The 11,695-nt window shown below is 48.5% G+C and overlaps 7 protein-coding genes across 7 annotated transcripts; all 7 read right to left on the bottom strand.

Annotated features, from left to right (window-relative positions):
- Window positions 1–251: 251 nt before the first annotated feature.
- Window positions 252–1,472, bottom strand: SWC5 (swr complex subunit; the record flags this gene model as incomplete). Its single annotated transcript, XM_049255209.1, has 2 exons — window positions 252–972; window positions 1,024–1,472. 2 exons carry the CDS (start codon window positions 1,470–1,472, stop codon window positions 252–254), a joined length of 1,170 nt encoding a protein of 389 aa, XP_049105812.1.
- A 905-nt stretch (window positions 1,473–2,377) lies between these two features.
- Window positions 2,378–3,149, bottom strand: LOZ57_006188 (uncharacterized protein; the record flags this gene model as incomplete). The annotated part of the gene is made up of 2 exons (XM_049255208.1): window positions 2,378–2,764; window positions 2,826–3,149. The coding sequence occupies 2 exons, from the start codon at window positions 3,147–3,149 to the stop codon at window positions 2,378–2,380; spliced, it is 711 nt and encodes a 236-aa protein (XP_049105811.1).
- A 753-nt stretch (window positions 3,150–3,902) lies between these two features.
- LOZ57_006187 (uncharacterized protein) lies at window positions 3,903–4,984 on the bottom strand (the record flags this gene model as incomplete). The annotated part of the gene is made up of 3 exons (XM_049255207.1): window positions 3,903–4,487; window positions 4,547–4,867; window positions 4,931–4,984. 3 exons carry the CDS (start codon window positions 4,982–4,984, stop codon window positions 3,903–3,905), a joined length of 960 nt encoding a protein of 319 aa, XP_049105810.1.
- A 324-nt stretch (window positions 4,985–5,308) lies between these two features.
- Window positions 5,309–6,126, bottom strand: LOZ57_006186 (uncharacterized protein; the record flags this gene model as incomplete). Its single annotated transcript, XM_049255206.1, has 3 exons — window positions 5,309–5,552; window positions 5,608–5,825; window positions 5,878–6,126. The coding sequence occupies 3 exons, from the start codon at window positions 6,124–6,126 to the stop codon at window positions 5,309–5,311; spliced, it is 711 nt and encodes a 236-aa protein (XP_049105809.1).
- Window positions 6,127–7,657: 1,531 nt separating this feature from the next.
- Window positions 7,658–8,356, bottom strand: LOZ57_006185 (uncharacterized protein; the record flags this gene model as incomplete). Its single annotated transcript, XM_049255205.1, has 2 exons — window positions 7,658–7,705; window positions 7,775–8,356. 2 exons carry the CDS (start codon window positions 8,354–8,356, stop codon window positions 7,658–7,660), a joined length of 630 nt encoding a protein of 209 aa, XP_049105808.1.
- Window positions 8,357–8,641: 285 nt separating this feature from the next.
- POA1 (ADP-ribose 1''-phosphate phosphatase) lies at window positions 8,642–9,493 on the bottom strand (the record flags this gene model as incomplete). The annotated part of the gene is made up of 3 exons (XM_049255204.1): window positions 8,642–9,244; window positions 9,312–9,370; window positions 9,436–9,493. The coding sequence occupies 3 exons, from the start codon at window positions 9,491–9,493 to the stop codon at window positions 8,642–8,644; spliced, it is 720 nt and encodes a 239-aa protein (XP_049105807.1).
- Window positions 9,494–9,854: 361 nt separating this feature from the next.
- Window positions 9,855–11,667, bottom strand: QNS1 (glutamine-dependent NAD(+) synthetase; the record flags this gene model as incomplete). Its single annotated transcript, XM_049255203.1, has 5 exons — window positions 9,855–9,966; window positions 10,019–10,113; window positions 10,171–10,516; window positions 10,589–11,471; window positions 11,529–11,667. The coding sequence occupies 5 exons, from the start codon at window positions 11,665–11,667 to the stop codon at window positions 9,855–9,857; spliced, it is 1,575 nt and encodes a 524-aa protein (XP_049105806.1).
- Between the last annotated feature and the right edge of the window lie 28 nt (window positions 11,668–11,695).

The following is an 11,695-nucleotide window of genomic DNA, read 5'->3' as shown; positions in this document are numbered from 1 at the left end:
TCTGCTTTACATACTTTTTGTATCTTGGGTTAGTAAGACGTTGGTTGAAGTGCCTCTACTAGTTGAAAAGATGGAGGAGTTCTTGATGCTTGGCATATATGACGGCGGGTGCGGCTTTGAGCGAAGGTGACAGCACTAAGCATGTTTCCAATATTGCATATCCTAAGCATAAGGCTAGCAGATAATTTGGTATTATCATAACAACATGAAGTATTATCCAAGGTACATCAAAGCCGATATAGTAGGATATACTATTTAGTTTGAAGCCTCGCATTCTTCCTCTCTTCCTCCCTCTTTGCCTCGACGCGATTTAAGAAGTCCATGCGACCCATATATCCTTCTTTCGCTCGGCTGTGAGCATCTAGCTCATTCTGTATTCCTGCTTCGTCCACATATGCAGCCCAGTCAAGCTTGGACTTCATTACAGTATTCAGTTTCGGCCCCGAGACAGGCGGGGCGGCGGCATTGGTGTTCGCCGTGTCTTTCTTATGATCAAGAAGTTGTGGAGGCATTGTCCAGCTTCTCTTGTAGGCCCCAGGGGAGTTTGGGTCGAAGCGGGACCAGCGCTGCAACGGCCTTCGAAGAGGATGGCGGCTGTCCTCAGTTACTTCGTCGGCTTGGGGCTTGTCTTCTGCGACCACTCCGTCATCATAAGAAGCTAGGAAGAGCTTTGCTTCTGCAGAATTCTTCGGCACCGTTTTCTCCTCGGTGATGACCTCTCCGGCAAACTTATACGTTCGCTTGATGGTGATTGTTTCTTCTCCCGTAACCACCGAACTCGTTGATGGTTTAGAGTTGGAGTGACGGCCATTGCCCGGCCTAACTGCGCCTCCAGACAGGGAGGTATCTTTTTTAGCGTACTCTGAAGCTGGGGGTTTCGCTGCACTTTTGGGGGCGTTCATTTGGGCCCATAACACATCGACATCGACCGTAGCACCGTCAGTCTTCGCAAGCGGTTTCCGTTCGTCTTGCCTGTGGTGAAAATCAGTCTAGCATTCTCACCCATACTACGCATAGACTTACATCTTCATCTTCATGGCCCTTGTCCTCACGAAACCTCCACCACTCTCTCCATCATCTTCGTCCAGCTCATAGTTATCCGCTTCATCCTCGCTCCCATCCTTGCCTCCCCTTTTTCCTGCCCTCTGTTTTTGCTTTCTTTTCTGCTTCGCATTGCGAATTGTAGCCTCATCACCAGAGTCCAGCGTATCATCAACGATATATTCATCAGTATTAGCCTCCTTTCCTGGCGTTGGCGTTAGTCTCCTCCGTTTCCGTGGCCGGTAGTCCGCCTCATTAGATGAACCCGCCTCGGACGCGGCCCCAGCATCATCTTCAGACTCTGCGGGCGCGTTGATGTCAAAGTCAGAGTCCTCCTCCGAGTTGTACGGTTCATCGTTGCCGGGGGATAGGAGCGTTGGCGGATCTGATTTGTTTTCGGCGGAGGGAGGGCTCTGTCGCGGTGAAGACATGGCTAGAAAACGCTGTTGGGCACCAATAATTTTGAATTATGCAACTACCTAGTTAGTTACATACATAATTAATTAATTGCGCGCGGCCGTCAGGTCTGTTGAATCCAGAGCTGGAGTTGGTTTAACTACGGAGTATGTGATGAGGAGTTGAGCCTATGTAGTTAATGGACTAACTAGTCAACTAACTAACTAGTTAAGTCAATTATCGTCAGCTTCTTGGATCCCTTTTTCCTCCACAGACTACCGTCCGCTGCCTCATACATTCAGTACAGCTTCATGATTTGCACCTCTTTCGAATTAGCCCATCATAATGGCCGATACATACCATTAACAGAATCAAAAACCTTTTTCTTCCCGAGTTCAATAACATGGAGGCAGCATGAATTTCATCAAGATTATGAAAAACGGCGTGGAGAAAGAGGCAAAGTTCAATACAATAAAGAGCTATGAGCCCTGTTTTCGTTACCTACCGAGATAAAAATACCATACACGCATCCGTGGCTGAACTTAGAGTCCTTTTATATGCTGAACTACGGAGTAATATTGCATGCCATGGAAGGCTGGCGCCTCGTAGCCTGCAGTCACGACACGCCCAACTACAATAGTTACAAGGAGGCCTGGTAACCTTCGGTGATCTCAATATGTAACTTATAGGAAACTTGTATTGTGTTTCCCGAAGCAATTTTTTCACAGAAATCAAATCGGTTTCAACACTGTATATAATCCCGCTATCACTTAGTGGCTAAGTTCCAGGTAATGCATTGAAAACATCTTATTAACTTCCATCAAACTCCATGGGAGCTGGTCACTAGTAGAAAAGGATTAATACAGTACAAGATGCATTCGGCTGCACTGATTTTGTTGATGCCCGCAAAAACGCCTTCAGTAGCAGCAATGTAGACAGACTACACACTCTGCTTATCCGATTGGAGAGCACTCTCGTTTCTCTTTCTTTTCATACCGATCTCCAGCTTCCAGCCTACTCCGGCCGAGATACAAAGGGCAAATTGAAGGAGAAGCAAGGTGCACATGAGGGCGAATGACGCACGAGTTTCCGAGCACAGTCGGGGGAAATTCTTGACAGGATCTATTTTCTCGCCGCGTGCGTCCCGGCCGCCCTTGATGCCCCAGGTGCATGTCCACGAATGAATTGTTTCGCCTTCATATGTGCCGTTATCGCTGTGAGGGTTGGTGTACACGAGGCTGAGTGTGACAGCAATGAGGGAAGCGAAGAAGCCCACAGCTGAGACTGCGGTCGTTAACGAATTGAGGAAGAATATTCGAGATCGCGGCTGACAGGTTAGCTTGGTACCAAGCTGCCTTAGGAAGACAGATACGTGACTAGGGACATACCGATGGTGACAAAGCAGCAGTCAGGAACGCCATTCCCTGCAGCGCAAGGATGATTCCACATACAATGAGGGCAATTGTAGGCCGTAGATCTAAATACTGGGGCCATAACGACAGATAAACCTTCTCATATTGAACTGTTCTGTTATAATACTGTAAAGCATGGCCTTCAGTTCCAATCACGGTGAGGGCCAAGATCACAATCAGTCCGCATAAACCAATACGAACCCACTGCAGGGTGTTCGTTTTTTGTATGTAAGTCGATTCATCCTCGTCAGATGCGGTTGATGGAGCGTGTGCGCCTTGGAAGGAGGACCGGCCTGACATGTTGCTGAAACTCTGGAGTAGCGAGTTGAGTGATGCGAAGTCGAATGGATAGAATGCAGCGCCGAAAGTAACCAGCGGCTAGGTGTGGTATGGGTATAAGGATTTCAGTATTAAGTCAATAAAGAGAAGTAGATGCAGTCGATCCAGCGACCTGTTTGCGAGTGAATGAAGTGCAGGAATGAATGCAGCTGCGTCTCCAGAACAGCAAGGTAGGAACGAGGAATGCCGGCATTATCCAGGCATGGCGAGCGCAATACATATATGCAGCGATCCATCTTACCCAGCGCATCGAAGTTCGCGCCCGCGTCCAAAAATATCGTAAAGATATAAAAATAGAACAACGAGCTTCCTGGCGCCAGGAACGCCGCTGTTATTGGCCAAGCGTCTGTGCCCTGGCGATCGGTGGCTTGGTAGCGATGCACCCAATTCGCAGTCCAACAACGCCGATTGGAAGCCAGAAAGCGTCCTTTTGGCTGTCTGTGCTCGTAGCCTACAGAACTGGTTAGTTGTTAGTTGGCTAGTTAACTAAAAGTCATTATTACTTATTGCGGAGAGGTCGCCTCGGCCGGATCCTCAATGCCACTGACAAAGCCCCGCTCATTCCATCAAAGCTGCAATGAAAAGGCACTAACCGGGAATAAAAGATACAAAAAAACACCAAAGGATGCCCCAGAGCCCTCTAGGATATCAAAACGCCAAATATTAACCATCAGTTACTCCGTCGCACGGGCAGAAGGGCCCTAGCAAGAGATCTTATTTCAACATCTCAATAACACTCTCTAGCGCTTGCACTTCTTTCTCTTCCACTTTCCTGCCCCCAGCTGGGCTATTTCTAGCCCCTACCTCGCCAGTGCGTTCTAAATGTAGCCGTATTCGGTCGTCAATATACTGCCTTCTCTGATCGCGCTTTGTATCCAGCTCTCTGCTTAACTTGACAGGTTCCGACAGCTCCGGTAGCCTTGCCCGTAAGTTCTCCGAAATTGAACGGAGAGCGGGCAGTTGTGAAAGTAGGAAGGTTGTATTTGTGGTGATGGGTGTATGCGACGGCCCCGTGTTATCGCCAACATTGAGACGTTTTGCGATAGGGTCGGCCAGGAGAAATGAGAGGCTGGGAAGCTGGGAGTTGGAAATAGTCGAAGGAGCGTTCTTCAAAGCTGGGTCACCCAAAGATTCTGTTACGGATAGCATCGAACGGATCTGGGCAATCATCGCATCGTTGCGCATTACGTCTTGCTGGAGAAGGTGGTTCAACTTTCGTGTTTCACGTAGTTTCCTTCGCTGTATCATGACGGAATCTGTTGTCGGAGCGCCCTCTGGTAGCGGTTCGAATAATATATTCTGCAGTAAAAGAAGCGCTGTCAGTGCGCCGTGGCCAACGAGGGTGTTTAGAGGCATACCTCGTGGTGGCTCAAGCGAATCCACGGCACCAGGTCACCCGGGACCGTCAGAATGTTTCGAAGCACATAGATCTCGAATTTGTCAAATGCCTTGTCTACCGTGGCCTCGAACAGCGTCTCCAACTGGTGTAGCCCGTTCTCGATCTCCAGACGCGCTTCGGGGTACTGAACATTTCCATCGTCGTCGGTGTCCGGGATCGTGTTTTCCGCGTGTCTGAAGCCCAATCTTTCGGGCGGCGTGTTCAGCATGCCATTTTCGAGACTGGATATGGCCTGGTAGACGAGATTGTTGACCGAGTTGATGACATCGTCGATGAGGGACTGGGAGAGGCGGTCAGCGGTCGCGGTGGGGCCTTGAAGGGAGACCTAGGACGCTCAACTCACCAAAGGCGTGTAGCTAAAATGCTCCGTCAGCAGAGCAGTGGATGCATCGTTCATGGCGGTGGGAAGTCGGATAGACAACGCGTCGCGTACAGAGCCTAGGGATGAAGTCCGTTGGTCGGCAACTCACTACCTATTACTTCTTAGTTTATGTACTACATTAAGGTACGGAGTACTCCGTACGCGTTCTAGAACTCTCGACGCGACATCTACAGGATCGGAGCACAAGTGAGAAAAGAAAGCTTTCATGCAATTCCTATTATTTAGGGCTAGTTAAAAACAATACTTGAGAACTTGAATCTTTGAAGGTAGTTAGCCGTTAAAAATGTCGAACCAGAAATATACAGTAATAAAAAAAGACAACTCCACGATGGCGGTATTTTAGAATCCAACCATCGCCGCAACAAACAGAAGCATGCCTCCCATGCCGGCGGTGTGTGCTGACAGACTCGAAGCGGAGTTGCCTGTCTGTACTGCAGCGCCTGTCCTCGATGGGTTGCCATTGTTGGGGATCGTGTTGCTTGGGCTGAGCCCTCCAGACGGACTGGCCGACCCACCGTTACCACTGCCAACTTGTGCGGCGAGGGCGCGGAACGATTCGACGGTTCGATTGCTTCCCGCAACCCTAATAGCGGATTAGCTAACTCTTCATCCTCGAACAAATGCTCGACAAAACATACGGATTCAGAGCCATAACCATGCCATTCTGACAATGTCTTCCCTGTCCACAGTAGAACCACATTGGCTTGGTATCGTTAACCATAACGGTGAAAACCGGTCGCTGGTTGGCTGATGCTTGGATCGGCATGAACCCCGACTTGATGCCGGCAATTTGGGGGTTGGATCTGCCAATGGGCTCGCAGGGTTTGTCGAAGGCCGCTTGTACGACAGAGTGGTTCTATGTAGACAATTAGCAAGTGGACCATGGCGTTCGAGCAAGGGATACTCGCCTTTGGGTAAAACTGGAATTGAATCATGTCGCCCAATGCCGGTCTAAGGGTGTCGGGGTAGAATTTAAGGCTGCCTTGCATATCTCCAACCTGCACGACGTGTACGTTGACCATATTATTCCCTGGCGTTTGACGCTTTGCTTGAGCTGGTGTATCTCGGGCCTCAACCGGGTAGAGTCGGTCGTCCACCGCCGCATGAATTCCTGCTGCAAGCAGCAGTGTTGACAAGAAAAGCTCGCGAATAGTCATTGTGAAAGGTATAAAGAGATTCGTCCAAGGAGGAAGTGAATTAAGGGTTTATTTTGAAGGGATACGATACAAACAAGTTGTACGTGCCAGCACTAATAACGAGTGAAAAGGCTGCTCCCCAGGAGCGAAGAAGCAAAAGGAACGGAAAAGGGTGGGAGAAGAGGAAGAAGGGGGTATCACGAAAAAGCCCGGGTTTGAAGGAAGAAGAGGAAAAAGGGGACTGCGACAGGAAATCTTTTCATATATCATGTTTCCTTCATCCCTTGATTTCGAGCAAGTCCAAACAGGGGGCTCGTCATCTCAGGAGCGACGCCACGCCAGTTGCCGTTTCGATGCGCCCAAGAGTCCCAAAGGGGAGATACAGGCATCCAACTGGGAATAGAGCCAAAGGTAACGGCAGAAAAGGGTAAGCCTTAGCGCAGGTGTCTGACGGTTCCTGTCGGAGCATTGTGCCAGCGCCAAACGCGGAACATCGCGCGAGGCTAGATCTGTCAGGGACAAATTACCATTTCTTGGTTCACGGACCACGCAGACGCCGCAAGCGCCATCCTTTCGTTGCTGGTAGTAGCAGTATATTCTGAGTAGAAGAGGTTAACTATGTACTCGGTATTGTGCACCTATGGACAACCCGTCATAACAGGACTCAGATAGCGTGAAAGGCTGCCGAAAACTGAAGCTTCCAATGCAAAGGCCTTTTAAGTCTGGCGCATATGCTTTCGGGAAATTCCACGGCCAATGGTTCGTGCGGCTCGCGTGGCGGTTCCAGATGTGCCGGAGGCGGCGATGGTGAGGGCGTTGAGGTTTGAGCGCTGTCGCATCCCTGTTTGAGCCAAGCCGGCTTCACGCGCGGACAAGCAAATCTGCCTGCGAATTCAGCGACGCTAGGCCGGCTAGTCATGGAGAAGCTCTTAAGGGCTGTCGCTGACAGCTAACTAACTAACAGATGTGGTGGCTGAGAGTTTGGTCGCTGAGGTTAAATTCAGGATTCCCGCAATCCAGGCAGCCCGGTGGTCGTCCATAAAGCCCATCATTTCCACATCAGACTCAAGCCGTCTCTTTTATTTAACAAGCCCATCCTCGGCCAAGGGCATGCGGCCATGAAGGATCGTAGTAGTTAGCGCATAGTGTCCCTGCATTGGAAATAGATGCGCCCAGGCCCCCTCTCTTTTAACATATCATACAGTAATTGTGTCCAGGCGGAACAATAATGCTAATAAAAATTGTAGGCGCAGGGGTCGCTAGCGAAGCAAAGAATAATAGACTTCGTTGGCAGCATCCTCATTGCCTTTTCACATACCTCTATGAAGTAAGGAGAACGGAGTACAGCGTAGAAGGACATTTTTTCAAGGCCATGCTTTCCCTGCATGCTTCAATCATCTAAAGTAGGCACGGTCCCACGGATCGCCAATTCTGTGGAAAATATGGTGTACTCCGTCCACAGTGTGCACCCTAAGTAATGGCACACCAGCTACGGGGTTTCCGATGCTAATAGGATTATTTGGGGGGGAGGGGGGGGGCGTCGTAGTTTCATCTAAAAATCTAGGAGCAGCTGCGGAGCTAGCTTCTCTAAATCCTCAACCTATTTGTGGAAAAGGAGTAAACGATCGGGTCGAATAGGCCACTTCTGATCAACGGTAGGTACACATACCTCAAGGTAACTGTCAATCATGCTCCGAATTCTATCCCTTTCCACACCATCTGTCTTAAGCGTCTCTTGCCGCTCATGTATCGCCCTGGCCACAGCTTCTTTTATGAATATATCAATGTATTTCGCGTACAATCTGTTCGCATCTTTTGTTATTCGCATCTTCTCTCCCTTCTGTTTCATATGTCGATGGATTATAGCTGCAAGTAATTTGGGCGGAAAATCTGGCTCAGCAGTTTCCAGCGGCGTTCTTTTATCTTCTTTGGGCGGTATAATTTCCGCGAGAATATAGTCCGGGTCGGAAGATAAGGATTCCACTGAGTGCTCGCACGATGCACGACGATTTTCAGGCGAAGGAGAGGCTTCAGCTGTTTCCGAGAGTGACGCAGCCATGGGCTTTGGAGGTGGTGTACCAGATACAAGTGTAGCCTGCGGTTTTGAACGTTGACGACTCGGCTTGGGCTTGTGTGTCCTGCCTGAGTTTGCGCCGCTCGTTGATGCTGCCGGCGATGCACTCTTCGCTGTATTAGAAGCCGGCCGTGGAGGCTTGAATGGAAGTCGAGGGCGTTTCGATGGCGGAGGCATCGCGTTCAAATATCGCCCGGCAGTGCTGGGTGGATGAAGGTCTGACAGCCAGACGCGTCTCTTTTGGGAAGAAACGCGACGTCAGGTGACCCATCACTTGGCCCCCTCTGTACTCCGTAACTACGTGGTAGTTGGCTTCAAAACGAGTCAACCTCGCACCAAGCGACGATATATACCATTTTATCAGATTCGTCCTTTGCAGGTTTAGGAACAGTATAAGGGAACTACTGTGTATTCTACATGCTGGATCCGCAGATCCTGCTCTCCGCACACTCCACCCACCCGTCACAAAGGTTCTCCTGGCGGTATGATAACTGTGATAAATAGTCCCAATTCATCTATGATTTCTTTGGTACTCGCCCATGGTACGCCAAAAAGCCCCGCGTTGAGTCTGCAGGACCATAGTTCCGTTGGCTTTTCCTCTAGCTTCCCATTATCCCCCTCCTCGTCCGCCGGATAACCCCCAGTCTCATTTTTTTCCCGTAATGGCAGTTCTTCAAGTTGTCTTTTTAGATCTTCTAGTGCTAGAGCTGTATTTTCCAGAACTTCATCCGGCATACCTTTTTTTGAACCGTAATGCCAGGATGTAAACAGACATGCTATCCAGTGCTTCCTACCAGTGACCTCCTCGGGTGTACTAAGGGTACCTCTTTTGTGTTTAGTCGAGCTTCGTTTCCGTTGGCCACTTATGTAGTCTGAAGCTTGCGGTCGAATCAGCAAAGTTGTGCCCTCAAGCGTTCTTAATGACTGCTTCGAATGGCGTTGTTGCGTTCTAGATACATCCGCCGACCCATGCGAGACAGCGCCGGATGTCTCTTTGGAGATTTTCTTCATTTCTAGAAGGTGTTTTTGGCAATGAGCGCGGTAGATACGATATGCCGCTGGGTACTACTATCGAGTTAGGATTTGGTATGCTTCAACGTCCAATTTAATCGGAGTACTCCGTGCTCCGTACCTTATTCCGAAAGATTGCCGCAATCCCTTTCCCCCATGATCCTTGGCAATTGCACGCATCTACCAAACCCCCATCAGCAGATTTCAAGGATATCTTTTCGGGAAATTGCGGATAAGAGACTAACGTATCAATACTGCATTGTCAGGGGCGTCAAATAGGTCCCCTTGAAGCTCAACGGCCATCTTCTATGGGTCTTTGTGGGCCGTGGCTGTTTCAATGAGATACAGATCTTGTATGTTTGTGTAAAAAGAGGAAACACTAGAGTAGCGTGCCAGGCCAAAACAACTTTGTCTGGAGCAGTCATGGGGAGCAGAAAAGGGATGGTGGTTGGCTACATCCTAAACTAATTTAAGTAAGAACTAACCTCAGAAGCTTGAAGTAGTTATTTGACAAAACTTCGATCGATGCCCCGAGACTCGATATTCACACTGATAACATCTACGGTTGTGTTGAAAGTAAGACTGATCCTTGTCAGGCTTATGGTATTCCAGACTAATCAAGTGACGGAGGAGTAGTCCGTAGCATAATCCAGACGCCTTACTCTTATTCAGTGCTTTTCTTCGCCTCGCGACTCTCTATTCTTTCTACCAACTGATCAATCTTCTGAAAGGGATGACTCGAGTATTGTGGCGGGAGAAGAAACGGGCGCAGGTCACTAAGAGAGAAAAATCAGACAACATCAAACCACCAATAAACAGTATGCTTACAATCGATTATCATCGGGCGAATACGCCTCTGCATGATACGATGGGGTCAATGTAGTCATTTTAAAGCGATTAATAGCGTAATAGTGATAGAATCGCTGCAAAGAGCGTTAGAGCCGCTTGGAAATCATGTAGATTCGGAATCTGCTATTCACCTTGACCTTCGTTGCCACATCTCGTGGAGCTAGATTTTTCCACTCATGTAGTAATTTTTCGAACATACCGTATGGGCCTAATTTTAATACTTTTCGACATATTCCAAACGTTGAGAGCTCATCGTATGTCATACCCATATCTACTTCGTCGGCTTGTACATAGTCTTTTGTTATGGGTTCCAACTCCGCTGTAGGAGTTGCGTTCAGAAACTCTTTCAATATCGGTAATTGAAATTCCTTCTCTGCCCATGCAATAAATCTCCTTAAATCTGATTTTGAAATGGAGCCTATGGGGTTTATATCGGCGGATGAGCAATCATATCTGGTATAATATCCTCGAAGAGCCCTGGTTCAGTTGCGTTAATAAGATATTTGATAAATATATAAAATTGACTAGGAGAAATTGAAAATAACTTACTCGTCACAATTGGCACTACCTAATACGAGTAAACCACCTCCGCCTGGCCTCTTTCGGACCGTTGGAAGGAGTTGGCTGAATTCGTATGCAGTGACCATTCTCGTCCGGGCTTGAATATTCTGGAGTGCCAGATTCTCTGCCTGGGTTCCACCGTATACCTTGAAATTTGGTTCGAATCCGGTAGCCTTAGTAAAAGTATTTTTCTGAGCATTGAAAATTTCGTCAATATCGAGATCGATATGGTAGGCACCAATTGCCTTAGATAGATCTCTGGCCCTGGTTCTCGTTTCCTTCGATGACTGCGTGGCCATTCCCATGTATATAGTATGGAAAATGTTGTGACATAACTCTTGAGGGGATTTTGGTAGCCACCCTTGGTTCTCATAAGGCCCGGCAATACGTCTCGTATCGTCGATGACTTGCTGGTTTCCATTTTCAATGGCCTCAACAACAAGGCGGCACATTGAAAAAACAATCAATGCAGTAGCACAGGAATCAATGCCACCACTTAAGGGAACAAGGAAGCCAGAAAGTCGAGAGCGACGAAGATAATCCCATAGCCAGCACGCTGGGCCCAAGGCAATTTCTTCCTCGGGGCGATGGGACCATAGAGGGCGAGGAGGTGTTAAAACAAGATCAAGAGCTAGCCGCTTACTTTCCGCGGAGAGAGAAAAATGTGTCTCGATGCGCTTATATTCGGGAGTCCGAACTGCTTGCAAGCCTCGACTGGGGGCAAAACGAAATGCCCTAACTTCCTCAAGATCAACAGTTGCGGTAACAACTTCAACGTCATCGAGAGAAAACTGAGAACCTTGGGCAACGATCTCGCCGTTGACGACGATCATGCTGCAGCCATCATAGTACAATCTTTCCCCACCACCTCCTATTTATTAAATCAATAAGATGCAAAGTGCTGGGAAACATCACAGCAAAGGCGAACCTTTCAAGTTGGAATAAAGGTATATCCCTCCACTCTTCCGAGTCGCCTCAAGGATGAGAGAGACACGCTGGTCAAGTTTTCTCAAATTATGATGAGATCCAGAGCTGTTGGTGAAGATCTCGACGCCATTCAGACCCATTTCAGTGTGTGGGCCAGCAGGCGTAAAC

Source organism: Ophidiomyces ophidiicola (assembly GCF_022830035.1).
Source record: "Ophidiomyces ophidiicola strain CBS 122913 chromosome Unknown scaffold_37, whole genome shotgun sequence".
NCBI classification, from domain to species: domain Eukaryota; kingdom Fungi; phylum Ascomycota; class Eurotiomycetes; order Onygenales; family Onygenaceae; genus Ophidiomyces; species Ophidiomyces ophidiicola.
Note: the sequence above shows the minus strand (reverse complement) of the source record. Positions and strands in the feature narration are given on the sequence as shown.